This window comes from Cyanistes caeruleus, chromosome 32 (assembly GCF_971803275.1).
Source record: "Cyanistes caeruleus chromosome 32, bCyaCae1.hap1.1, whole genome shotgun sequence".
Taxonomy (NCBI): domain Eukaryota; kingdom Metazoa; phylum Chordata; class Aves; order Passeriformes; family Paridae; genus Cyanistes; species Cyanistes caeruleus.
Window position 1 is genome coordinate 1034987 of NC_141733.1, and position 25800 is coordinate 1060786.

At 56.9% G+C, this 25800-nt stretch overlaps 1 protein-coding gene across 1 annotated transcript in view; it reads left to right on the forward strand.

Annotated features, from left to right (window-relative positions):
- Positions 1–4546: 4546 nt before the first annotated feature.
- ESPL1 (extra spindle pole bodies like 1, separase) overlaps positions 4547–25800 on the forward strand; it is a 38106-nt gene continuing 16852 nt past the window's right edge. Inside the window, exons 1-19 of the mRNA XM_086870445.1 lie at positions 4547–4682; positions 5359–5482; positions 6138–7205; positions 7613–7717; positions 8087–8207; positions 8700–8836; positions 9419–9538; positions 10171–10262; positions 10955–11320; positions 11839–11998; positions 12574–12697; positions 13819–13958; positions 15084–15218; positions 16614–16739; positions 18326–18497; positions 19638–19769; positions 20373–20529; positions 21476–21585; positions 23461–25370. Of these exons, the coding sequence (XP_086726571.1) occupies positions 5399–5482; positions 6138–7205; positions 7613–7717; positions 8087–8207; positions 8700–8836; positions 9419–9538; positions 10171–10262; positions 10955–11320; positions 11839–11998; positions 12574–12697; positions 13819–13958; positions 15084–15218; positions 16614–16739; positions 18326–18497; positions 19638–19769; positions 20373–20529; positions 21476–21585; positions 23461–25370 (5259 nt within the window). The 5' untranslated portion in view covers positions 4547–4682; positions 5359–5398. The remainder of the gene's footprint in view (positions 4683–5358; positions 5483–6137; positions 7206–7612; positions 7718–8086; positions 8208–8699; positions 8837–9418; positions 9539–10170; positions 10263–10954; positions 11321–11838; positions 11999–12573; positions 12698–13818; positions 13959–15083; positions 15219–16613; positions 16740–18325; positions 18498–19637; positions 19770–20372; positions 20530–21475; positions 21586–23460; positions 25371–25800) is intronic.

Consider the following 25800-nt stretch of genomic DNA (forward strand, 5'->3'; position numbering starts at 1 on the left):
TTCCCCGGGGGTTTCAGGGGGTTCAGGGGGGCTTCGGGACCCCTCCCCAGCTGTTTCCCGGGGGTTTCAGGGGGGCTCCGGGACCCCTCCCCAGCCACACCAGGACCCCTCCCCAGGCTGTTTTTCCCGGGGGTTTCAGGGTGTTCAGGGGGGCTCCAGGACCCCTCCCCAGCTGTTCCCCGGGGGTTTCAGGGGGTTCAGGGGGGCTCCGGGACCCCTCCCCAGCTGTTCCCCGGGGGTTTCAGGGGGGCTCCGGGACCCCTCCCCAGCTGTTCCCCGGGGGTTTCAGGGGGGCTCCGGGACCCCTCCCCAGCTGTTCCCCGGTGCTTTCAGGGGGTTCCCGGTTTTCGGGCGGGGGTCTCTGCCCGCCCCCTCCCCTGCAGCCCCAGGGGGAGCACAATGGGCTCTTGTTCTCGGTAACCCGAGAAGCTCCAGCCCCAGCGCTCCAATTTTCGGCTCCAGCCCCTCCCGCATTCCTCAGCCCCACAAAAGCGGATTTTTATTCCCTGGAATGCGCAGCCCTCGTTTCACCGCTCTCCCAGGAGAGAGAAAATTCGAGATTTTTATTCCCTGGAATGCTCAGCTCTCATCTCACCTCTCTCCGGGAGGGAAAATTCGAGATTTTTATTCCCTGGGGTGCTCATCCCTCCTTTCTCCGGAGATAAAACCCGAGATTTTTATTCCCTGGGATGCTCATCCCTCCTTTCTCCGCTCTCCCGGGAGAGAAAATTCGAGATTTTTATTCCCCGGGGTGCTCAGCCCTCCTTTCTCCGCTCTCCCGGGAGACAAAAACCCGGGATTTTTATTCCCCGGGGTGCTCAGCCCTCCTTTCTCCGGAGATAAAACCCGGGATTTTTATTCCCTGGGATGCTCATCCCTCCTTTCTCCGCTCTCCCAGGAGAGAGAAAATTCGAGATTTTTATTCCCTGGGATGCTCATCCCTCGTTTCACCGCTCTCCCAGGAGGGAAAATTCGAGATTTTTATTCCCTGGGGTGCTCAGCTCTCCTTTCTCCGGAGATAAAACCCGGGATTTTTATTCCCTGGGGTGCTCATCCCTCCTTTCTCCGGAGATAAAACCCGGGATTTTTATTCCCTGGAATGCTCAGCTCTCATCTCACCTCTCTCCGGGAGAGAAAATTCGAGATTTTTATTCCCTGGGATGCTCAGCTCTCCTTTCTCCGGAGATAAAACCCGGGATTTTTATTCCCTGGGATGCTCATCCCTCCTTTCTCCGCTCTCCCAGGACAGGGAAAATTCGAGATTTTTATTCCCTGGGGTGCTCATCCCTCCTTTCTCCGGAGATAAAACCCGAGATTTTTATTCCCCGGGGTGCTCATCCCTCCCTTCTTCGGAGATAAAACCCGAGATTTTTATTCCCTGGGATGCTCATCCCTCCTTTCTCCGCTCTCCCGGGAGATAAAACCCGGGATTTTTATTCCCCGGGGTGCTCATCCCTCCTTTCTCCGCTCTCCCAGGACAGAACCCGAGCGGGAAGAGTTTTCCGCGTTTGGGAAATGCGGGTGGGAGGATCCCGAGGAAAATCGGGATAATGAGGATTTGGGCAGATGGAAAAAGCAGCTGGGGCGGCTGGGGATGGGGAAGGGACACGGGGGACGCTGCTCCAGGAGCTCTGAGATCACTCAGATCTAAGATTTATATTATCTATATTTACATTATTTATATTTATATTTATATTTATATTTATATTTATATTTATATTTATATTTATAATATTTATATTAATATTATTTATATTTATATTTATATTTATATTTATATTTATATTTATATTTATATTTATATTTATATTTATTTCATTTTTATTTTATTTATATTTTATTTCTATTTTAATTGATATTTATATTTTATTTATATTTTATTTATATTTATATATTATTTATATTTATATTTGTATTTATATGTATATTTATATTAGTATTTTTATATATGTATATGTATATGTATAGGTATATATTTATATTTATATTTATATTCATATTTAGATTTATATTTAGATTTAGATTTAGATTTAGATTTAGATTTAGATTATTTCTATTTCTATTTCTATTTCTATTTCTATTTCTATTTCTATTTCTATTTCTATTTCTATTTTTATTTATATTTATATTTATATTTATATTTATATTTTATTTATATTTATATTTCATTTTTATTTATATATTATTTATACTTATATTTGTATTTATACGTATATTTATATTAGTATTTTTATATATTTATATGTATAGGTATATATTTCTATTTCTATCTACGTGTATATGTGCATTTATATTTATACTTATATTTATATTTACATTTATATCTACATGTATATGTGTATTTATAGATTTAGATTTAGATTTAGATTTAGATTTAGGTATAGATTTAGATTTAGGTTTAGATTTAGATTTAGATTTAGATCTAGATTTAGGTTTAGATTTAGATTTAGATTTAGGTTTAGGTTTAGATATAGATTTAGATTTAAATTTAGGTTTAGATTTAGATTTAGGTTTAGATTTAGGTTTAGGTTTAGATTTAGGTTTAGGTTTAGATTTAGATTTAGATTTAGGTTTAGATTTAGGTTTTGGTTTAGGTTTAGATTTAGATTTAGATTTAGGTTTAGGTTTAGATTTAGATTTAGATTTAGGTTTAGGTTTAGATTTAGATTTAGATTTAGGTTTAGGTTTAGATTTAGATTTATGTTTAGATTTGGTTTAGGTTTAGATTTAGGTTTAGGTTTAGATTTAGGTTTAGATTTAGGTTTAGATTTGGTTTAGGTTTAGATTTAGGTTTAGGTTTAGATTTAGGTTTAGGTTTAGATTTAGGTTTAGATTTAGATTTAGATTTGGTTTAGGTTTAGATTTAGGTTTAGATTTAGATTTATTGAAGAGCTCCGGCTGTCAGGGGTGCTCAGACCCAAATCTGACCCGTTGTGGTTTTGAGCTGAACACGTTTTATACTCGATCATTATACAATTATATCATTATTCAATTAATAATTGATATTCATTATTAAACTGACATTGTTCTGTTGTGTGCACAACTGGACAGAGTTAAAGGAATTAAACAACAAAGCTGAGATTTACCCAAAAAAACTTCCAAAGATGCACCCGGGGTTTATTCCCGGGTTTATTCCCGTTTCATTCCCGGGTTTATTCACGGGTTTTATTCCCAATTTTATTCCCGGTTTTATTCCCAATTTTATTCCCAATTTTATTCCCAATTTTATTCCCAATTTTATTCCCGGTTTCATTCCCGGTTTCATTCCCGGTTTTATTCCCGGTTTTTATTCCCGGTTTTATTCCCGGGTTTATTCCCAATTTTATTCCCAATTTTATTCCCGGTTTCATTCCCGGTTTCATTCCCGGTTTTATTCCCGGTTTCATTCCCGGTTTTTATTCCCGGTTTCATTCCCGGTTTTTATTCCCGGTTTTATTCCCGGTTTTATTCCCGGTTTTATTCCCGGTTTTATTCCCGGGTTTTATTCCCGGTTTTTATTCCCAATTTTATTCCCGGTTTCATTCCCGGGTTTATTCCCGGTTTTATTCCCGGTTTCATTCCCGGTTTCATTCCCGGGTTTATTCCCGGAGGGAGCCCCGAAGGTTTCGCTCTCCCGCGACCTCTGGCACCCCCTGGTGGCAGCGGGGGGGACACAGAGGGGACACCGGGGGGACACCGGGGGGACATTGAGGGGACACCGGGGGGACATCGGGGGGACATTGAGGGGACATCGAGGGGACATCGAGGGGACACAGAGGGGAAATCGGGGGGACACTGCCGGCTCATGTGCCCGGGGGGACACGGGGACATCGAGGGGACATTGAGGGGACATCGTGGGGAGACCGAGGGGACACCGAGGGGACATCGAGGGGACACGGCCCTGGCACCCCCGCCAGACCCCGAATTCCTGCTCCATATCCCGGGGGTCTCCCTCCCTTCCCGATATCCCGGGGAATTCCCGGTATCCCGATATCCCGATATCCCGATATCCCGGGGAATTCCCGATATCCCGATATCCCGGGGAATTCCCGATATCCCGATATCCCGATATCCCGGGGAATTCCTCATTCCCGATATCCCGGGGAATTCCCGATATCCCGATATCCCGATATCCCGGGGAGTTCCCGATATCCCGATATCCCACGGGAATTCCTCATTCCCGATATCCCGGGGAGTTCCCGATATCCCGATATCCCGGGGAGTTCCCGATATCCCGATATCCCGGGGAATTCCTCATTCCCGATATCCCGGGGAATTCCCGATATCCCGATATCCCGGGGAGTTCCCGATATCCCGATATCCCGGGGAATTCCTCATTCCCGATATCCCGGGGAGTTCCCGATATCCCGATATCCCGGGGAATTCCTCATTCCCGATATCCCGGGGAATTCCTCCCTCCCCCCACCTCATTATCCATGGGGGTTCCGCCCAGGCCACGCCCCCTCCCCACTGACCCCTCCCCGTTGATTAACCCCGCCCTCCGCATGCGCATAAAAAGCCCGCGCGACGGAGCGCGGACTCCAACTCCCGTGAACACCCGCGCGGCGGGCCGGGGGGCGGCCCCCGCGCTGATTGGACGCCGCGGGGCGGTGCCGCGCGCTGATTGGCTACCACGCCGAGGTTTGAACGGGTGCGCGGCGGGCTCCGCCCTCTGGCGGCCGGCGGCGGAGCAGCAGCGCAGCGTGAGCGGGGGGGGCGCGGCCCGCGGGGATTTGGGGCAATTTGGGGGTCCCGAGTGGGGATTTTGGGGGGCTAAGACCCTCTCAGGGAACTGGGGGAGCCGGGGAGGGTGCGGCGAGGACAGGGAGAGGCAGGGAGCCCTGTGGGCCGCGGTGAGGACAGAGGAGAGAAGGCCGGGACGCCTGAGGGGGTGGGGGGGGGGGGGGTCAGGGCCTCTGTGAGGGGAAGGAGTGAGGGGGGGGCTGGAAATGGGGCTGGGGTCCCTGAGGTGTCAGAAAATGGGGTCGGGGGGACTGGGAGTGATCTGACCCCCTTAAGGGGGTTCAGGAATGGGGCTGGGGGCTTGGTGGGGGGGGAGGAATGGGGCTGGAGACCCCCAGAGGGGCTGGGGGTCCCTGGGGAGTCAGAAATTGGAGCTGAGGGGGCTGGGGTGTTGGGGAATCTGGGGGGTTTTGGGGGTCTGGGGGGTGTTTGGGGGTCTCTGGTATTGGGATCTCTGGGTCTGGGGGTTTTGGGGTTCTTTGGGTTTGGGGGTTGTTGGGGTGTGTGGGTTTGGGGGTCTCTGGGTTTGGGAGTTTCGGGGTTCTCTGGGTTTAGGGATTTTGGGGTCTCTGAGTTTGAGGTTCTGCAGGTTTGGGGGGGCTCTGGGGGTCTCACACCTCCCCTTGCTCCCCCCAGCCCCGCCTCACATCACAGCCCCTCAGGAGAAGCCCCCGGGATGGACGAGAAGGACGGGAAAGATGGGAATGACGGAACCACGGACGGCTGGGCCGGCATCGAGGAGCGCCTGGAGAAGATCCGGGTGAGCCGAGGAGAGGCTGAGCCTCCTTCCCACGGAAAAACCTCGGGATGCCCAGGGAGAACTGGGGAATTCTGTGCTGGATCCCAGTGTGGGATCTCTGCAGGGTTCTGAGCTGGTTCTGGCTCCTTCTTTTCCTGGGAAATGACCCTTGAGGGGCTCAGTTGTGATCCCAAATCCCTCTTTTCCCAGGAAATGCCCCCAGAGTGCCCAGTTGTGATCCCAAACCCCTCTTTGATGAGGAAACAGTCCTGGAAGGGTTCAGTTCTGATCCCAAATCCTTTTTTTTCCCATTAGATGTCCTTGGAGGGGTTCAGTTGTGATCCCAAACCCCTCTTTTCCCAGGAAATGTCCCCTAGATTGCCCAATTCTTATCCCAAATCCCATTTTTTCCCAGGAAATGTCCCCTAGGTTGCCCAATTCTGATCCCAAACCCCTTTTTTCCCCATTAATTGACCCTGGAGGAGCTCAGGTGTGATCCCAAACCCTTTTTTTCCCCCATCAAACACCCCCTGAGGTGCTCAGGTGTGATCCCAAATCTCTTTTTTCCCCATGAAACGCTCCCTAGGTTGCCCAATTCTGATCCCAAACCCCTTTTTCCCCCATGAAACACCCCCTGAGGTGCCCAGTTGTGATCCCAAACCCCTGTTTTCCCCAGGAGAGCCTCGGCAGCCGCTCGGCCCCGTGCTCCCGCCGCGTCCAGCTGTGCGACCGCGCCCTTCGCTCCTGCGTGGCCGAGCTGGCCCGGCCCGGGGGGCTACCGGCCCACGGCGCCCAGCTGCTGACCCTGGCCCAGGAGGCCACCAACACCTACCTGAGCCTGGTCCCCGAGCCCCCTCACCTGTACCTGGAGAAAATCCTGTTCCACGTGCTGCGCAACGCCGCGGGATGGGCCGGCATCCGCAGCTGGAGCGCGGCCGAGCTGCTGCGGGAGCGGCTGCGGCGCTGCCGCCGCCGCGACGCCGACTGGGCCGGGGTGACCCGCGGCGCTTTCGGGCTGCTGTGGCGAGCGGCGGCCGAGCTGGCCGGGCCCGAGAGGCCTCGAGAGGAGGGCAGGGCGGTGCTGAGCGCCCGGCTGCGCTCCCTGCGCTTCCTGCTGCTCTTGGAGTCGGAGCCGCCGGAACGCTCGGCTCGGGAATCTTTCCGCCCGCCGTTCTTCGCCTCGTGCACCGCCCAGCACGCCGCCGCCGCCGCCGCGCTCTACGAGGCCCAGAGAGCTCCCTGCCCGGTTTTCCTGGCCAGGCAGCTGCGGGAGTGGCTGCTGGAAGCGCTGCGGGACGAGGCCCCGCGGCCTCCGGATCTCGGGAGCTCCCTGTGCTGCCTGGAGCTCACCCTGGAGTGCTGCCGCCGCCTCTGCAAAGCCCGGCGGCACCGCGAGGCTCTGGACCTGCTGGGGGATTCCAAAGGGTTTTTGGGAGCTGGGAATTCTCTGGGAGCCCCCCTGGAGCTGCTGGAGGCCGGGATCCAGCTCAGCTGGGCGCTGCTCAAAGGCGGGGCCGGAGCCCGAGCCGTGGGCTCGGCGCTGTGCCGGGCGGGAGCGGCGCTGGCGGCGGAACCTTCCGGAAGGATTCTCCGGGTGGTGCTGGAGTGCTCCCAGTTTGTGCTGGGGCAGCTCGGGGAGGCGCTCAGGAAGAGCCAGGAGCTGCCCCTCGGCCTCCAGGAGCTTCCCGGGATTTGTGCCTTCTCCCAGGGCCACGGGCGGGCGCTGCGGCAGCTGCTGGCCCAGGTGAGGAGGAGGAGGAGGAGGAGCAGCTCCGGGATCAGGATTCCCTGGAATCCTGGAGGTCCCAGCCCTGGCAGCAGCTCCTGGACTTTGGGGAGTCCCAAATCCCACTTTTCCCTTTCCCAGACCCATCCCAGTAGAAGCTCCTGGAGTTCCTGAACCTCCAGATCCCTCTTTCCCCATTCCCAGCATTCCTAAATCCCATTTCTCTAATTCCCAGGGTCCATTCCCTGACCCCATTCCTAGCCCCACCCCAGCATTCCCAAATCCCGTTTTTCCCATTCCCAGGGTCCATTCCCTGACCCCGTTCTCATTCCCAGCTCCATCCCAGCATTCCCAAATCCCGTTTTTCCCATTCCCAGGGTCCATTCCCTGACCCCATTCCCAAATCCCATTTTTCCCATTCCCAGGTCCCTCCCGACTCCGTCCAGGAGCAGGTGATGGTGAAGCAGCTGCTGTTCCACAGCCTCCAGCTCTTCTCCAACGCCATCCATGAAATATTCCAGCGCTCCCAGGTATCCCAGGGAACGGATCCGGGTCCCTCGGGGGGCTGGGAGCCTCTCCCGTGGGATGTGGGGCTGGAATTTTGGGGTTGAGGTGCCCTGAGGGGTTCTGGAAGCTTCTCCTGTGGGATGTGAGGCTGGAATTTTGGGGTTGAGGTGCCCTGAGGGGTTCTGGAAGCTTCTCCTGTGGGATGTGGGACTGGAATTTTGGGGTGGAGCCACTCTGGGAGCCTCCCCCGTGGGATTCAGTCACCCTGAAAAGGTTCTGGGGGTTCTGGAAGCTTCTCCCGTGGGATGTGGGGCTGGAATTTTGGCTCTGTGGGACCATGGAGCAGTCCCCTGTGGGTCTGGGGTCCCAGCTGAGCCCCGGGGTCCCCGCAGCCCTCGGGGTGGCCGGAGCTGCCGCAGGTGACCGGGAGCTGTGTCCGGAGCGTCACCTGGATGCTGGAGGGGCTGGAGGGGCTGCCCGAGGCTGAGAGCGGCAAATTCCTCGATGTCACCGGTCAGTGGCACCCCCTGTCCCCAGTGGTCAGTGGCACCCCCTGTCCCCGTCCCCAGTGGTCAGTGGCACCCCCTGTCCCCGTCCCCAGTGGTCAGTGGCATCCCCTGTCCCCATCCCCAGTGGTCAGTGTCCCCCCAGGGCTCTGTCCCCATCCCGGCTGTCCAGGGGGTCACTCCATGTCCAGGGGTTTGGGGTCACTCTGTGTCCAGGGGGTTTGGGGTCACTCCATGTCTGGGGGTTTGGGGTCACTCTGTGTCCAGGGGTTTGGGGTCACTCCATGTCCAGGGGTTTGGGGTCACTCCATGTCCAGGGGTTTGGGGTCACTCCATGTCCAGGGGGTTTGGGGTCACTCCATGTCCAGGGGGTCACTCCATGTCCAGGGGGTTTGGGGTCACTCCATGTCCAGGGGTTTGGGGTCACTCCGTGTCCAGGGGTTTGGGGTCACTCTGTGTCCCCCCATCCCATCGGTCACTCTGGCCCCTCTGGACACAGCCACGGCCACCTTCCGCCTGGGCCAGGCCTTCCTGAGCCGGAACGTTCCGGAAGCGGCCGGAGCCGTGTGTGAGCCCTTCTGCCGGGCAGTGCTGACCGGCCACGGCTACGGCCGGCCCGGAGTCACCCCCGAGCGGGTACTGGGAACACTGGGATGGGGCACGGGGGGTACTGGGGTGGGGTTCTGGGGTCACTGGGATGGGGTTATGGGGTCACTGGGATGGGGTTATGGGGTCACTGGGATCACTGGGATGGGTTATGGGGTCACTGGGATGGGGTTATGGGGTCACTGGGATCACTGGAATGGGTTATGGGGTCACTGGGGTGGGTTATGGGTCACTGGGGTGGGGTTATGGGGTCACTGGGGTGGGTTATGGGTCACTGGGATCACTGGGGTGGGTTATGGGGTCACTGGGGTGGGTTATGGGGTCACTGGGGTGGGTTATGGGGTCACTGGGATCACTGGGGTGGTTTATGGGATCACTGGGATCACTGGGACGGGCTCTGGGATCACTGGGATCACTGGGATCACTGGGGTGGTTTATGGGGTCACTGGGGTGGTTTATGGGGTCACTGGGATCACTGGGATGGGTCACTGGGATCACTGGGATCACTGGGATGGGTCACTGGGATCACTGGGATCACTGGGACGGGCTCTGGGATCACTGGGATCACTGGGACGGGCTCTGGGATCCCGGATCCCGACGCCGTTCCCGCAGCTCCACAGGTGTTTCCGGCTGTGGGTGGAGAGCTGGCGCTGCCGGCAGCGGGAGCGGCGGGCGCTGGACGCGGTGGCCCAGTGGCTGCTGGCCCTGGGGACACATTCCCAGCACGGACAGGTAATTCCCGGGATCAGGGACATTCCCAGAGAGCAGGGACACATTCCCGGGGATCAGGGACACATTCCCAGCATAGACAGGTAATTCCTGGGATCAGGGACATTCCTGGGGATCAGGGACACATTCCTGGGGATCAGGGACACATTCCCAGCACGGACAGGTAATTCCCGGGATCAGGGACATTCCTGGGGATCAGGGACACATTCCTGGGATCAGGGACACATTCCCAGAGATCAGGGACACATTCCCAGAGATCAGGGACACATTCCCAGAGATCAGGGACACATTCCCAGAGATCAGGGACACATTCCCAGGACTGGTGAGCCATTCCCGGGGACTGGTGACCCATTCCCGGGACTGGTGACCCATTCCCGGGACTGGTGACCCATTCCCGGGTACTGGTGACCCATTCCCGGGGACTGGTGACCCATTCCCGGGATTGGTGACCCATTCCCGGGACTGGTGACCCATTCCCGGGTACTGGTGACCCATTCCCGGGGATTGGTGACCCATTCCCGGGGACTGGTGACCCATTCCCGGGACTGGTGACCCATTCCCGGGGATTGGTGACCCATTCCCGGGGATCAGGGACACATTCCCGGGGACTGGTGACCCATTCCCGGCATTCCCAGCCCTTCCCGGCCCCGCTGGCCGAGCCGGTGGCGCTCTGGGCCAGGATCAAGACGGAGGCGGCCAAACGGGGAGCGGAGGAGCTGCGGCTGTGGTGAGGGAGCTGGGAATTGGGGATGGGGGAACTGGGATGGGGAATTCGGAGGGGAGGATTGGGGTGAGGAGAATGGGGCGGGAGGGATTGGAGGGATGGGATGAGGGGGTTCGGACTGGGGGGATTGGGATGGGGAATTGGGATTGGAGGGATGGGGGATTGGAATTGGGATAGGAGGGATGGGATGGAGATATGGGATGGGGAATTGGGATTGGGATAGGAGAGATGGGATTGGGGATCAGGACTGGGATTGGAGGGATGGGATGGGGAATTGGGATTGGGATAGGAGGGATGGGATGGGGAATTGGGATTGGAGGGATGGGGGATCAGGATTGGGACAGGAGGGATGGGATTGGGGATCAGGACTGGGATTGGAGGAATGGAGGATCAGGATTGGGACAGGAGGGATGGGATGGGGAATTGGGATAGGAGGGATGGAAGATCAGGATTGGGATTGGGACAGGAGGGATGGGATGGGGAATTGGGATTGGGATTGGGATAGGAGGGATGGGATGGGGAATTGGGATTGGAGGGATGGGATGGGGAATTGGGATTGGGATTGGAGGGATGGGATGGGGAATTGGGATAGGAAGGATGGGGGATCAGGATTGGGATTGGGACAGGAGGGATGGGATGGGGAATTGGGATGGGATCCTGTCCCCCCTCACCTCCCGCTCCGTCCCCGCCGCCAGGACCCTGCGGGATGCCCTGGATTCCCACTCCCATTCCCGGCTCCTGCCCGGGGCCGCCGTGCCGGGGCTGCTGCTGGCCGAGCTCCGCGCCTACAAATCCCTGCGGAGCCCCACGGCAGCCGAGCGCTACGGGGTGATCTGCGACCTGCTGGGCCCCGCGGGAACGGGGGATCTCGGGGGAACGGGGGATCCCGGGGGAATGGAGGATCCCAAGGGAACGGCGGATCCCGGGGGAACGGCGGATCCCGAGGGAACGGCGGATCCCGAGGGAATGGTGGATCCCGGCCGGAGCCTGCCCAGGGCGGTGGCGCTGCTGGAGCTGGCGCAGCTGCTCTGCAGCCACAGCTTCGCCCCCCACACTGACTGGTGGGTGCCTGGCCCAAATCCCAGCCCAAATCCCAAATCCCAGCCCAAATCCCAGCCCAAATCCCAGCCCAAATCCCAAATCCCAGCCCAAATCCCAAATCCCAACCCAAATCCCAAATCCCAGCCCACATCCCAAATCCCAGCCCACATCCCAAATTCCAGCCCAAATCCCAAATCCCAGCCCACATCCCAAATCCCAGCCCAAATCCCAGCCCAAATCCCAAATCCCAGCCCACATCCCAAATCCCAGCCCAAATCCCAGCCCACATCCCAAATCCCAGCCCACATCCCAAATCCCAGCCCACATCCCAAATCCCAGCCCAAATCCCACATCCCAAATCCCATCCCATCCTATTGATCCCATCCCGATCCCATCCCTGATCCCATTTCCCCATCCCATTCCTGCATTTCTAAGGCTCCCCCATCCCAATCCCCCCATCCCAATCCTGGGATTCTGGGAGCCATTCCCGTTATTTTGGGGTTGATTCCGGGGATTTTTGGAATCCCTGTCCCTGCAGCTCCGCCCTGGACGCCATCCAGGAGGCCCTGAGGCTGCTGGAGTCGCTGGCCCAGCATTCCCAAGCCCAGAATTCCCAAATCCGGGATCAGCTCCTGGACGAGCGCGCCCAGGCCCTGCTCTGGCTCCACATCTGCACCCTGGAGGCCCTCATGGAAAAGGTGGGTGGGATTTTCCCGGGATTTTGGGGAATCCTGGAGTTCCCTGCTCATCCCAAACCCTTCTCAGGATGAATTTCCCAGGATTTTGGGGAATCCTGGAGTCCCTGTGTGTCCCAAACCCTTCCCAGGGTGATTTTCCCGGGATTTTGGGGAATCCTGGAGTCCCTGTGTGTCCCAAACCCTTCCCAGGGTGATTTTCCTGGGATTTTGGGGAATCCTGGAGTCCCTGTGTGTCCCAAACCCTTCCTGGGGTGCGATTTTCCTGGGATTTTGGGGAATCCTGGCATTCCCAGCTCATCCCAAACCCTTCCTGGGGTGCGATTTTCCCGGGATTTTGGGGATTTTTGGGACGCTCGGCTTTCCCGGGGTGGTTTTCCCGGGATTTTGGGGATTTTTGGGACGCTCTGCTTTCCCAGGGTGGTTTTCCCGGGATTTTGGGGATTTTTGGGACACTCGGCTTTCCCGGGGTGGTTTTCCCGGGATTTTGGGGATTTTTGGGACGCTCTGCTTTCCCGGGGTGGTTTTCCCGGGATTTTGGGCATTCCCAGCATCCCCAATCCCCGTTCCCTTCCCAGAGCGTGGCTCGGGAGCGGCGCGGGCGGCGCCGGAACGCGGAGCTGCCGGATGGATCCGAGGGGAGCGCGGGAGAGCGGCCGGAGCCGCGGGACGGGATCCGCTGCAGCCTCAGCTCCGACAGCGGTGAGGGATCCCCGGGATCCGGGATTCCCGGGATCCGGGATTCCCGGGATCCGGGATTCCCGGGATCGGGGAGTCCCGGGATCGGGGAGTCCTGGGATCAGGGATTCCCGGGATCGGGGATTCCCGGGATCGGGGAGTCCCGGGATCGGGGAGTCCTGGGATCGGGGATTCCTGGGATCGGGGATTCCCGGGATCGGGGATTCCTGGGATCGGGGATTCCTGGGATCGGGGATTCTGGGAACGGGGAGTTCTGGGATCAGGGATTCCTGGGATCCGGGATTCCCGGGATTGGGGATTCCTGGGATCAGGGATCCCCAGAATCAGAGAGAGATTCCCAGGATCAGGGATTCCTGGGATTGGCTATTTCTGGGATCAGGGATTCCCGGGATCAGGGATTCCCAGGATCTGGGATTCCCGGGATCAGGGATTCCCAGGATCTGCCATTCCTGGGATCAGCGAGGGGATTTTGGGATGAGCGAGGCCTCTGGAAGGTCGGGAAAAGCTTTTCCAGGGGCAGTGATGAGATTTCCTGGGATGGATAAAAACCCTGGAGGGGCGGGGAGGGATTTTTTGGGATCCTGGAAGTCCGGGGAGGGATTTTTTGGGATCCTGGAAGTCCGGGGAGGGATTTTTTGGGATCCTGGAAGTCCAGGGAGGGATTTTTTGGGACGCTGGTGGATCTGGAGGAGGTTTTTTGGGATCCTGGAAGTCCGGGGAGGGATTTTTCGGGATCCTGGAAGTCCGGGGAGGCATTTTTTGGGACGCTGGTGGATCTGGAGGAGGTTATTTGGGATCCTGGAAGTCCGGGGAGGGATTTTTTGGGATCCTGGAAGTCCGGGGAGGGATTTTTTGGGATGCTGGAAGTCCGGGGAGGGATTTTTTGGGATCCTGGAAGTCCAGGGAGGGATTTTTTGGGATCCTGGAAGTCCAAGGAGCGATTTTTTGGGACGCTGGTGGATCTGGATGAGGTTTTTTGGGATCCCAGATGTCCGGGATGAGCCTTCCCATCATCACCACCGAGCTTTCCCGGGCAGCACGATGACTTTCCCGGGATGATCCCGCTTTGGGAAGAGCTTTTTCCCGGGATTTCCCTCCCTGGCCGAGCCCTCTGCCCCCTGCAGCTCTCTCCAAACCCTTGGACGAAGCCGTTTCCCTGTGGGAGCAGCTGCTGGAGAACGCCGGCGTTCCGGCGCTGCGCAGCCCGGAGCAGAGCGCCGGCTCCCTGCAGCTGCTGGCCGCGCTCTTCCTCATCCAGGGAAAGGTGATCCCAGATCCCCGGGGATCCCCGGGATCCGGGAGGGAGGGAAAAGGCTTGGGGTGAGGAGGAAGAGGGAGGGAGTTTGGGATGAGGAAGAGGAGGGAATTTGGGGATGAATAGCTCTTCCTCATCCAGGGAAAGGTGATCCCAGATCCCCGGGGATCCCCGGGATCCGGGACCGAGAGGGAAAAGGGTTGGGGTGAGGAGGAGGGAGGGAGTTTGGGATGAAGAGGAGGGAGGGAAAAGGGTTGGGGTGAGGAGGAAGAGGGAATTTGGGATGAGGAAGAGGAGGGAGTTTGGGGATGAACAGCTCTTCCTCATCCAGGGAAAGGTGATCCCAGATCCCCGGGGATCCCCGGGATCCGGGACCGAGAGGGAAAAGGGTTGGGGTGAGGAGGAAGAAGGGAGGGAGGTTTGGGATGAAGAGGAGGGAGGGAAAAGGGTTGGGGTGAGGAGGAAGAGGGAATTTGGGATGAGGAAGAGGAGGGAATTTGGGATGAAGAGGAGGGAGTTTGGGGATGAATAGCTCTTCCTCATCCAGGGAAAGGTGATCCCAGATCCCCGGGGATCCCCGGGATCCGGGAGGGAGGGAAAAGGGTTGGGGTGAGGAGCAAGAGGGAGGGAGGTTTGGGATGAAGAGGAGGGAATTCAGGGATGAGGAAGAGGAGGGAATTTGGGAAGAGGGAATTTTGGATGAGGAAGAGGGAATTTAGGGATGAGGAAGAGGAGAGAATTTGGGATGAGGAAGAGGGAATTTAGGGATGAGGAAGAGGAGGGAATTTAGGATGAGGAAGAGGAGGGAATTTGGGATGAAGAGGAGGGAATTTGGGATGATGAGGAGAGAGTTTGGGATGAGGAAGAGGAGAGAGTTTGGGATGAGGATGAAGAGGAGGGAGTTTGGGATGAGGAAGAGGAGAGAGTTTGGGATGAGGAAGAGGAGGGAATTTGGAATGAAGAGGAGGGAATTTGGGATGAGGAGGAGGGAGTTTGGGATGAGGATGAAGAGGAGGGAGTTTGGGATGAGGATGAAGAGGAGGGAGTTTGGGATGAGGAAGATGAAGAGGAAGGCCAGGTTTTGCCGGGATTCCCGGGATTCCCTGGATCGTTATCCGGGGATTTTCCCTGCAGCCCCTGCAGGCCCTGCGGAGTCTGCGGCTGCTCCGGTCCCTGTGCCGGAGGCTCGGGGATGGAACGGGAGAGGCCGAGGCCCTGAGCCAGCTGTGCCGGATCCTGCTGCAGCTGGAATGTCCTGGCCACGCCCAGGTAACCGGGAATGGGATCTGGGAATGTGGGAATGTCCTGGCCACGCCCAGGTAACCGGGAATGGGGGCTGGGAATGTCCTGGCCACGCCCAGGTAACCGGGAATGGGATCTGGGAATGTCCTGGCCACGCCCAGGTAACCGGGAATGGGATCTGGGAATGCCCAGGTAACCGGGAATGGGATCTGGGAATGCCCAGGTAACCGGGAATGGGATCTGGGGATCTGGGAATGTCCTGGCCACGCCCAGGTAACCGGGAATGGGATCTGGGAATGCCCAGGTAACCGGGAATGGGATCTGGGGATCTGGGAATGGGATTGGGAATCCAGGAATGGGATCTGGGGATCTGGGAATGTCCTGGCCATGCCCAGGTAACCGGGAATGGGGGCTGGGAATGGGATCTGGGGATCTGGGAATGGGATCTGGGAATCTGGGAATGTCCTGGCCACGCCCAGGTAACCGGGAATGGGATCCGGGAATCTGGGAATGGGATTGGGAATCCGGGAATGGGATCTGGGGATCTGGGAATGTCCTGGCCACGCCCAGGTAACCGGGAATGGGATCTGGGGATCTGGGAATGTCCTGGCCATGCCCAGGTAACCGGGAATGGGGGCTGGGAATGGGATCTGGGGATCTGGGAATGGGATCTGGGAATCTGGGAATGTCCTGGCCACGCCCAGGTAACCGGGAATGGGGGCTGGGGATCTGGGAATGTCCTGGCCACGCCCAGGTAACCGGGAATGGGATCTGGGAATCTGGGAATGGGAGCTGGGAATCTGGGAATGTCCTGGCCACGCCCAGGTAACCGGGAATGGGGGCTGGGGATCTGGGAATGGGAGCTGGGAATCCAGGAATGGGATCCGGGAATCTGGGAATGGGATCTGGGAATCCGGGAATGGGATCTGGGAATCTGGGAATGTCCTGGCCACGCCCAGGTAACCGGGAATGGGATCTGGGAATCTGGGAATGGGATTGGGAATCCAGGAATGGGATCTGGGGATCTGGGAATGGGATTGGGAATCCGGGAATGGGATCTGGGAATCTGGGAATGGGCTCTGGAATTCCGGGAGTGTCCTGGCCAGGCCCAAGTAACTGGGAATGGGCTCTGAAAATCCAGGAATGGGCTCTGGAAATCCGGGAATGGTCTCTGGAATTTCGGGAATGGGCTCTGGAAATCCAGGAATGTGCTGGGATAATCTGGGAATGCACTCCCGAAATCTGGGAATGCAGTCCTGAAATCTGGGAATGCGCTTCCCAAACTCAGGGAAATCTGGGAATGTCCTGTCCAGACCGAGGGAAAAAAAAACCAGGATGAGGGAACTCCAGGAATTCCCAAAATCCCGGGAAAATCCACCCCGGGATGGGCTTTGGGTGCTGATCCAGGTGTGGCATTCCCAGGTTTTCCTGGAAGAGTTGGAATCGTGCCTGGAGGAGGAGGAGGAGGAAGGCAGCGACGATTCCCGGCTGCTCCTGCGCCATTCCCGGCTCCTGCTGCGCAGCCAGCTCTGCTGCCTCCAGAACCAGGCAAAAACGGGATTTTCCCAAAAAAAAAATCGGGATTTGGGATGGGGGAGCCCCTGGGATCCCGAATCCCGGTTTTCCAGGCGGAGCAGAGGGCGTGGCCCCGCTGCTGGAAAGGGACTGGGATGGGGGATTGGGATAAAAGGGCTGGGATGATGGGCTGGGAACACCCCCTGTGCTCCCTAAATCCCTTTTTTTCCCATTTTTTCCCCATTTCTCCCAATTTTTCCCCATTTCTCCCCATTTTCCCCATTTTCCCGGAATTCCCGCCATTCCCAGGTGGCCCAGGGCGTGTCCCTGCTGCTGGAAGGGGACTGGGATGGGGGATTGGGATAAAAGGACTGGGATGATGGGATGGGAACACCCTGTGTGCTCTCTAAATCCCATTTTTCCCCTGTTTTTTCCCATTTTTCCCTGTTTTTTCCCCATTTCTCCCATTTTCCCGGAATTCCCGCCGTTCCCAGGTGGCCCAGGCCGTGGCCCTGCTGCTGGAAGGGGACTGGGATGGGGGATTGGGATAAAAGGACTGGGATGATGGGCTGGGAACACCCCCTGTGCTCTCTAAATCCCGTTTTTTCCCCGTTTTTTCCCATTTCTCCCTGTTTTTTCCCCATTTTCCCGGAATTCCCGCCGTTCCCAGGTGGCCCAGGGCGTGTCCCCGCTGCTGGAAGGGGACTGGGATGGGGGATTGGGATAAAAGGACTGGGATGATGGGATGGGAACACCCCCTGTGCTCTCTAAATCCCGTTTTTTCCCATTTTTCCCCTGTTTTTTCCCATTTTTCCCTGTTTTTTCTCCATTTCTCCCCATTTTCCCGGAATTCCCGCCATTCCCAGGTGGCCCAGGGCGTGTCCCTGCTGCTGGAAGGGGACTGGGATGGGGGATTGGGATAAAAGGACTGGGATGATGGGATGGGAACACCCCCTGTGCTCTCTAAATCCTATTTTTTCCCCGTTTTTTTCCATTTTTCCCCGTTTTTTTCCATTTTTTCCTGTTTTTTCCCCATTTCTCCCCATTTTCCCGGAATTCCCGCCGTTCCCAGGTGGCCCAGGGCGTGTCCCCGCTGCTGGAAGGGGATTGGGATGGGGGATTGGGATAAAAGGACTGGGATGATGGGATGGGAACACCCCCTGTGCTCCCTAAATCCCGTTTTTTCCCATTTCTCCCTGTTTTTTCCCCATTTTCCCGGAATTCCCGCCGTTCCCAGGTGGCCCAGGCCGTGGCCCTGCTGCTGGAAGGGGACTGGGATGGGGGATTGGGATAAAAGGACTGGGATGATGGGATGGGAACACCCCCTGTGCTCCCTAAATCCCGTTTTTTCCCCGTTTTTTCCCATTTCTCCCTGTTTTTTCCCATTTTTCCCTGTTTTTCCTCCCATTTCTCCCATTTTCCCGGAATTCCCGCCGTTCCCAGGTGGCCCAGGGCGTGTCCCTGCTGCTGGAAGGGGACTGGGATGGGGGATTGGGATAAAAGGACTGGGATGATGGGATGGGAACACCCCCTGTGCTCCCTAAATCCCGTTTTTTCCCCGTTTTTTCCCATTTCTCCCTGTTTTTTCCCCATTTTCCCGGAATTCCCGCCGTTCCCAGGTGGCCCAGGCCGTGTCCCTGCTGCTCCAGGCCCTGCAGGATCCCGGCTCCGGCCGCTCCACGCGGGGCTGGTTCCTGGCCCGCGCCCGGGCCCTGCAGCTCACGGCGCAAATCCTGGAGCTGCCCCCGGCGCGGCTCCCGGCGCCGCTCCGGGAACGGATCCGGCACAAGGGTGGGAAAACCTGGGGAGGAGGAGGAGGAGGGGAGAGTTGGGATGAGGAAGAGGAAGTGGAAGGGAGTTTGGGATGAGGAAGAGGAAGGAAGTTTGGGATGAGGAAGAGGAAGAGGGAAGGGAGTTTGGGATGAAGAGGAAGAGGAAGAGGGAAGGGAGTTTGGGATGAGGGAGAGGAACAGAGAAGGGAGTTTGGGATGAGGAAGAGGGAAGGGAGTTTGGGAAGAGGGAGAGGAAGAGGAAGGGAGTTTGGGATGAGGAAGAGGAAGGGAGTTTGGGATGGAGAGAGAGTTTGGGAAGAGATGAAATGAATTTGGGATGAGGAAGAGGAAGTTTGGGATGGAGAGAGAGAGTTTGGGATGAGATTAAAGGAATTTGGGATGAGGAAGAGGAAAGGGAGTTTGGGCTGAAGAAGAGGAAGAGGAAGAGGGAAGGGAGTTTGGGATGAGGAAAAGGAAGAGGAAGGGAGTTTGGGATGAGGAAAAGGAAGAGGAAGGGAGTTTGGGATGAGGAAGAGGGAAGGATTTTGGGATGGAGAGAGACTTTGGGAAGAGATGAAGGAAGTTTGAGATGAGGAAGAGGAAGAGGGAAAGAGTTTGGGATGAAGAAGAGGGAAGGGAGTTTGGGATGAGAAAGAGGAAGAGATGAAGGGAGTTTGGGATGAGGAAGAGGAAGGGAATTTGAGATGAAGAGAGTTCGGGATGGAGAGGAGAACGAATAAGGGGGAGGAGAAAGGGAATTTGGGATGAGGAAGAGGAAGAGGGAAAGAGTTTGGGAAGAGATGAAGGAATGAGGAAGAGGAAAAAGGGGGGATTTGGGATGAAGATGAGGAAGAGAGAGGGAATTTTGGGATGAGGAAGAGGAAGAAGAGGGAGGGGTTTTGAGGATGAGGAGGGAGTTTTGGGATGAGGAGGAAGAGGGTGGGAATTTGGGATGGAGAGGAGGAACGAGAGGTTTTGGGGATGAGGAGGAAGAGAGAGCTCGGGATGAGGGAGGAGTTCAGGGAGAAGGGAATTGGGACGAGGAAGAGGAAGGGTGGAGTCGGGATTCGGGGAAGCTTTGCTGGGAGGAGGAGGAGGAGGAGGAGGAAGAGGAGGGAACACTTGGGATCCCATTCCCATTGATCCCACGGAATTCCAGGCTGGAGCAGCCCCAAGGTGGCTCTGCTGGAGGCGCAGAAGCTGCTCCGGAGCGTCCTCGTCTTCCTCATGGGCAGCGACATCCTGGGGAGCGCCCGGAGCCTCCCGCCCGAGGAGCCCGGCCCCGACTCCGGTCAGCAACGGGACGGCGTCCCTGGGGTGGGGTGGGGTCTGTGGGGTAGGATGGGATCCATGGGATGGGATCCATGGGATGGGATCCATGGGGTGGGATCTGTGGGGTGGGATCTGTGGGGTGGGGTGGGATGGGATCCATGGGATGGGATCCATGGGATGGGATCCATGGGGTGGGATCCATGGGGTGGGATCCCTGGGGTGGGATGGGATGGGATCCATGGGGTGGGGTGGGAGCCTCTGGAATCCTCCCTGTCACATAACCCTGGGAATCCTTCCCGTCCATGTCCCTGTCCGGTGTCTCTGTCCCATGTCTGGTACCGGTGTCCGAGCTGTATCCGGTACCGGTGTGTCCGGTGTGTCCGGTACCGGTGTCCGAGCTGTATCCGGTACCGGTGTGTCCGGTACCGGTGTATCCGGTGTATCCGGTGTATCCGGTGTCCGGTACCGGTGTGTCCCATGTCCGGTACCGGTGTCCGAGCTGTATCGGGTGTATCTGGTGTGTCCGGTACCGGTGTATCCGGTGTATCTGGTGTGTCCGGTGTCCGGTACCGGTGTGTCCGGTGTATCCGGTACCGGTGTCCGAGCGCCGTTGCCGTTGCAGGCTCGGCGCTGTTGCACAAGTGGCAGGCGCTGGGGGAGGCCCTGAGCTGCTGCCGGCGCCTGGTGACGCTGCTGGGCCACGGCGAGCTGGGCTGCAGGGCCAGAGCCTTCTGCGGGGAGGGGCTGGGGCTGGCCGGACACCTGCAGGCTGCTCGATGGTCAGTGCTGGGGTCACTGGGGTCACTGGGGTCACTGGGGTCACTGGGAATGGATTGGGGTCACTGGGATCACTGGGGTCACTGGGGTCACTGGGGTCACTGGGGTCACTGGGAATGGGATCACTGGGAATGGGGTCTCTGGGGTCACTGGGGTCACTGGGGTCACTGGGGTCACTGGGATGGAGCTGGGCTGCAGGGCCAGAGCCTTCTGCGGGGAGGGGCTGGGGCTGGCCGGACACCTGCAGGCTACTCGATGGTCAGTGCTGGGGTCACTGGGAATGGGAATGGGATCACTGGGGTCACTGGGATCTCTGGGAATGGATTGGGGTCACCGGGAATGGGATCATTTGGGTCACTGGGAATGGATTGGGGTCACTGGGATCATTGGGGTCACTGGGAATGGGAATGGGGTCACTGGGATCACTGGGAATGGGATCATTGGGGTCACTGGGAATGGGAATGGGGTCACTGGGATCACTGGGAATGGGATCACTGGGAATTGATTGGGGTCATTGGGAATGGGAATGGGATCATTGGGATCACTGGGAATGGATTGGGGTCACCGGGAATGGGATCATTTGGGTCACTGGGAATGGATTGGGGTCACTGGGATCATTGGGGTCACTGGGAATGGATTGGGGTCACTGGGATCATTGGGGTCACTGGGATCACTGGGAATGGGATCATTGGGGTCACTGGGAATGGGATCATTTGGATCAGGATTGGGATGGGGATCCTTTGGGAATGGTGGGTCAGGAGCTCAGTGACCGTTCCCACCTCCCTCCCGGCTCCGATGGGGTCTGAGGGGCCTTTTTCCACATTTTCCCCGTTTTTTTCCCGTTTTTTTTCCATTTTTTTCCCCGTTTTTTCCCCGTTTTTTCCCCGTTTTCCCCTGTTCTTCCCGCTTTTCCCCCGTTCTTCCCGTTCTTTCCCGCTTTTCCCGCAGGTGCGTGTCGTTCCTGGTGCTGCAGTCCCAGCTGGAGCTGCAGCAGGGGGAGCTGGAGCTGAGCCAGTCCCACCTCCAGCACGCCCAGTTCCTGCTCCAGCCCCAAACTGGTGAGCACTGGGATGGGGAAATCCCGGTCTGGGAATGGGGAAATCCCAGTTTGGGAATGGGGAAAATCCCAGTTTGGGAATGGGGAAATCCCAGTTTGGGAATGGGGAAATCCCAGTTTGGGAATGGGGAAATCCCGGTCTGGGAATGGGGAAATCCCAGTTTGGGAATGGGGAAAATCCCAGTTTGGGAATGGGGAAATCCCAGTTTGGGAATGGGGAAATCCCAGTTTGGGAATGGGGAAATCCCGGTCTGGGAATGGGGAAATCCCAGTTTGGGAATGGCGAAATCCCAGTTTGGGACTGGGGAATTCCCAGGGATCCCAGTTTGGGAATGGGGGAAATCCCGGTCTGGGAATGGGGAAATCCCAGTTTGGGAATGGGGAAATCCCAGTTTGGGAATGGGGAAATCCCGGTCTGGGACTGGGGAAATCCCTCCCGGTCTGGGAATGGGGAAATCCCAGTTTGGGAATGGGGAAATCCCAGTTTGGGAATGGGGAAATCCCAGGGATCCCAGTTTGGAAATGGAGGAGGGGAAATCCCGGTCTGGGAATGGGGAAATCCCAGTTTGGGAATGGGGGAAATCCCAGTCTGGGAATGAGGAAATCCCGGTTTGGGAATGGCGAAATTCCAGTTTGGGAATGGCGAAATCCCAGTTTGGGACTGGGGAATTCCCAGGGATCCCAGTTTGGGAATGAGGAAATCCCAGGGATCCCAGTTTGGGAATGGGATCAGGCTCAGACAGGATCCAATTTTTTGGACCCTTTCTTTGAGCTGGAAAATCCCAAATATCCTTTCCTCCATCCACAGAATTAAATCCCCCTGGGAACCCCAAACATCCCTCCCCATCCCCGGGGTTAAAAATCCAGCCGGGAATCCTCCCCAAATCCCGAATCCTCCCCAAATCCCAAATCCTCCCCAAATCCCGAATCCTCCCCAAATCCCGAATCCTCCCCAAATCCCGAATCCTCCCCAAATCCCGAATCCTCCCCAAATCCCGAATCCTCCCCAAATCCCAAATCCTCCCCAAATCCCAAATCCTCTCCAAATCCCAAATCCTCTCCAAATCCCAAATCCTCCCCAAATCCCAAATCCTCCCCAAATCCCAAATCTCCCCAAATCCCGAATCCTCCCCAAATCCCAAATCTCCCCAAATCCCGAATCCTCCCCAAATCCTCCCCAAATCCCAAATCCTCCCCAAATCCCGAATCCTCCCCAAATCCCGAATCCTCTCCAAATCCCAAATCCTTCCCAAATCCTCCCCAAATCCCAAATCCTCCCCAAATCCCGAATCCTCCCCAAATCCCAAATCCTCCCCAAATCCCGAATCCTCTCCAAATCCCAAATCCTCCCCAAATCCTCCCCAAATCCCGAATCCTCTCCAAATCCCGAATCCTCCCCAAATCCCAAATCCTCCCCAAATCCCAAATCCTCCCCAAATCCCAAATCCTCTCCAAATCCCAAATCCTCCCCAAATCCCAAATCCTCCCCAAATCCCAAATCTCCCCAAATCCCGAATCCTCCCCAAATCCCAAATCTCCCCAAATCCCGAATCCTCCCCAAATCCCAAATCCTCCCCAAATCCCGAATCCTCCCCAAATCCCAAATCCTCCCCAAATCCCAAATCTCCCCAAATCCCGAATCCTCCCCAAATCCTCCCCAAATCCCAAATCCTCCCCAAATCCCGAATCCTCCCCAAATCCCAAATCTCCCCAAATCCCGAATCCTCCCCAAATCCTCCCCAAATCCCAAATCCTCCCCAAATCCCGAATCCTCCCCAAATCCCGAATCCTCCCCAAATCCCGAATCCTCCCCAAATCCCAAATCCTCTCCAAATCCCAAATCCTCCCCAAATCCCAAATCCTCCCTCAATTCCAGAATCCAAACCCCTGCGGGATCCTGGGCGCCGAGCCAAGATCCAGCTCCGGAAGGGTCTCCCGGCGAGGAGAAAACCCCGGGATCCACTGGATCCACTGGATCCCGCCGAGGAAGAGGAGGAGCAATTCCTCAAGGGTCCATCCTTGGATCTGCTGGCTCCGGCCGCTCTCCCGGAGCAGCCGGACGCTCTCACGGCCTCTCCGGAGCTGCGAGCCGGGAGAGGGAGAAGCCTGGAATTGCTGTCCCATCCCTGGGGGTGCGGCTGCTCCTTCTGCTCCGACCCGGCGCTGCTGGAGCTGGGGCTGCGCTGGCTCCTGGCGCGGGCTCGGCACCGCGTCCTGGCCGGCAGCGCCGCCCCCGGAGCCGCCCTGGCGCGGAAAGTGCTGGAACGCTGCGGGAGCGCCGGGAAACGGCTGGAGTGGGAGCTGGGGAGGGCTGGGATCGCGGGGAGCGCCGGGAATAACAACGGGGGGAATAACGGGGGGAATAATGGGGGGAATAATGGGAATAACAGCAGGAATAACGGGGGGAATAATGGGAATAATGGGGGGAATAACGGGGGGAATAATGAGAATAACGGGGGGAACTGTGGGAATGAGAGCCGTGGGAATGAGTGGAACAATGGGAATGAGAGCCATGGGAATGGGAACAATGGGATTGAGAGCCATGGGAATGGGGGGAACAATGGGATTGGGGGGAACAATGGGAATGAGAGCCATGGGAATGGGGGGAACAGTGGGATTGGGGGGTACAGTGGGAATGAGAGCCATGGGAATGAGGGGAACAGTGGGATTGAGAGCCATGGGATTGGGGGGAACAATGGGATTGGGGGGAACAATGGGATTGGAGACATAATCAAGGATAGGGGAATTCCTGGGAATAATGGGGATGCCATCAGGGATGGGGACAGGAACACCCTTGGGATCAGGGATCTGCAGGATCCCTCTGGCAATGGGAACACCCTTGGAATCAGGGATCCCCCTGGGGATGGGAAGAGTTTTGGGATCAAGGACCTGCAGGACCCCCCTGGGAATGGGAATGTCTTTGGGATCAGGGATCCCCCTGGGAATGGGAAGAGTTTTGGGATCAAGGACCTGCAGGACCCCCCTGGGAATGGGAATGTCTTTGGGATCAGGGATCCCCCTGGGAATGGGAATGTCTTTGGGATCAGGGATCCCCCTGGGAATGGGAATGTCTTTGGGATCAGGGATCCCCCTGGGGATGGGATCAGTTTTGGGATCAGGGATCTCCCTGGGGATGGGATCAGTTTTGGGCTCAGGGACCCCCCTGGGCTCAGCCCCCCCCTGGGCCCGCTGGCCGAGCTGGTGGCCGCCGGCTACTCCACGCTGGCCCTGCGGGGGCTGCCGGGCCCATCCCACCCGGATCCCGTTTGGGACGAGGAGCTGGAGCGGGGTCTGACCCTCCTGGCGTCCCAAAGCGCCCCCGTGGCCGGGCTGGCCGTGGCCGTGGCCACTCTGCTGCTGGCCAAAGCCTTGGCCACCCTCGGCCGCGTGGCCACCGCCCTCGGCCGCTCCGTCAGCGACGTCCTGGCCCAAAGCTGGACCCCCCGACCCCCACCCAGCCCCAAAGAACCCCAAAAAACCCCCAAAGCTCCCCCCAAGAAAAGCAAAGCCCCCAAAGGCAAGGTGGGGAAGACCCCAAAAGCGAAGCCCCCCGGGTTTGGGGAGGTTTTCTCGCTGGGGGATTCGGACAGCGAGGTTCCCCCCATCGTCCTGCGGCCGGGGGGGCCCTGCACCCCCCACCCCAAATCGGGGGCGCCCCCAAAAACGCTGCTGGGGGGGCCCAGGACCCCCTTCAGCATCTTCAGCGAGGAGCCCTCCCCCAGCGGGGGCAGCTCCCGGCTCCGCAGGGCCCCCAAAATCCCGGGAAGGGTCAAGTCCCGGATCAGGGTGAGTCTGGGGAGGGTGGGGGGAATTTGGGGAGGGAAATTTTGGGGGGAAAAGTTTGGGGATGGAAAATTTGGGGAGGGAAAATTTGGGAAGGGAAATTTTGGGGATGGAAAATTTGGGGAGGGAAAAGTTTGGGAAGGGAAATTTGGGAAGGGAAATTTTGGGGATGGAAATTTGGAGATGGAAATTTGGGAAGGGAAATTTTGGGGGGAAAAGTTTGGGGATGGAAAATTTGGGAAGGGAAATTTTGGGGGGAAAAGTTTGGGGATGGAAAATTTGGGGAGGGAAATTTTGGGGGGAAAAGTTTGGGGATGGAAAATTTGGGGAGGGAAATTTGGGAAGGGGAAGTTTGGGGGGAAAAGTTTGGGGATGGAAAATTGGGAAGGGAAATTTGGGGAGGAAAGTTTTGGGGATGGAAATTTGGGAAGGG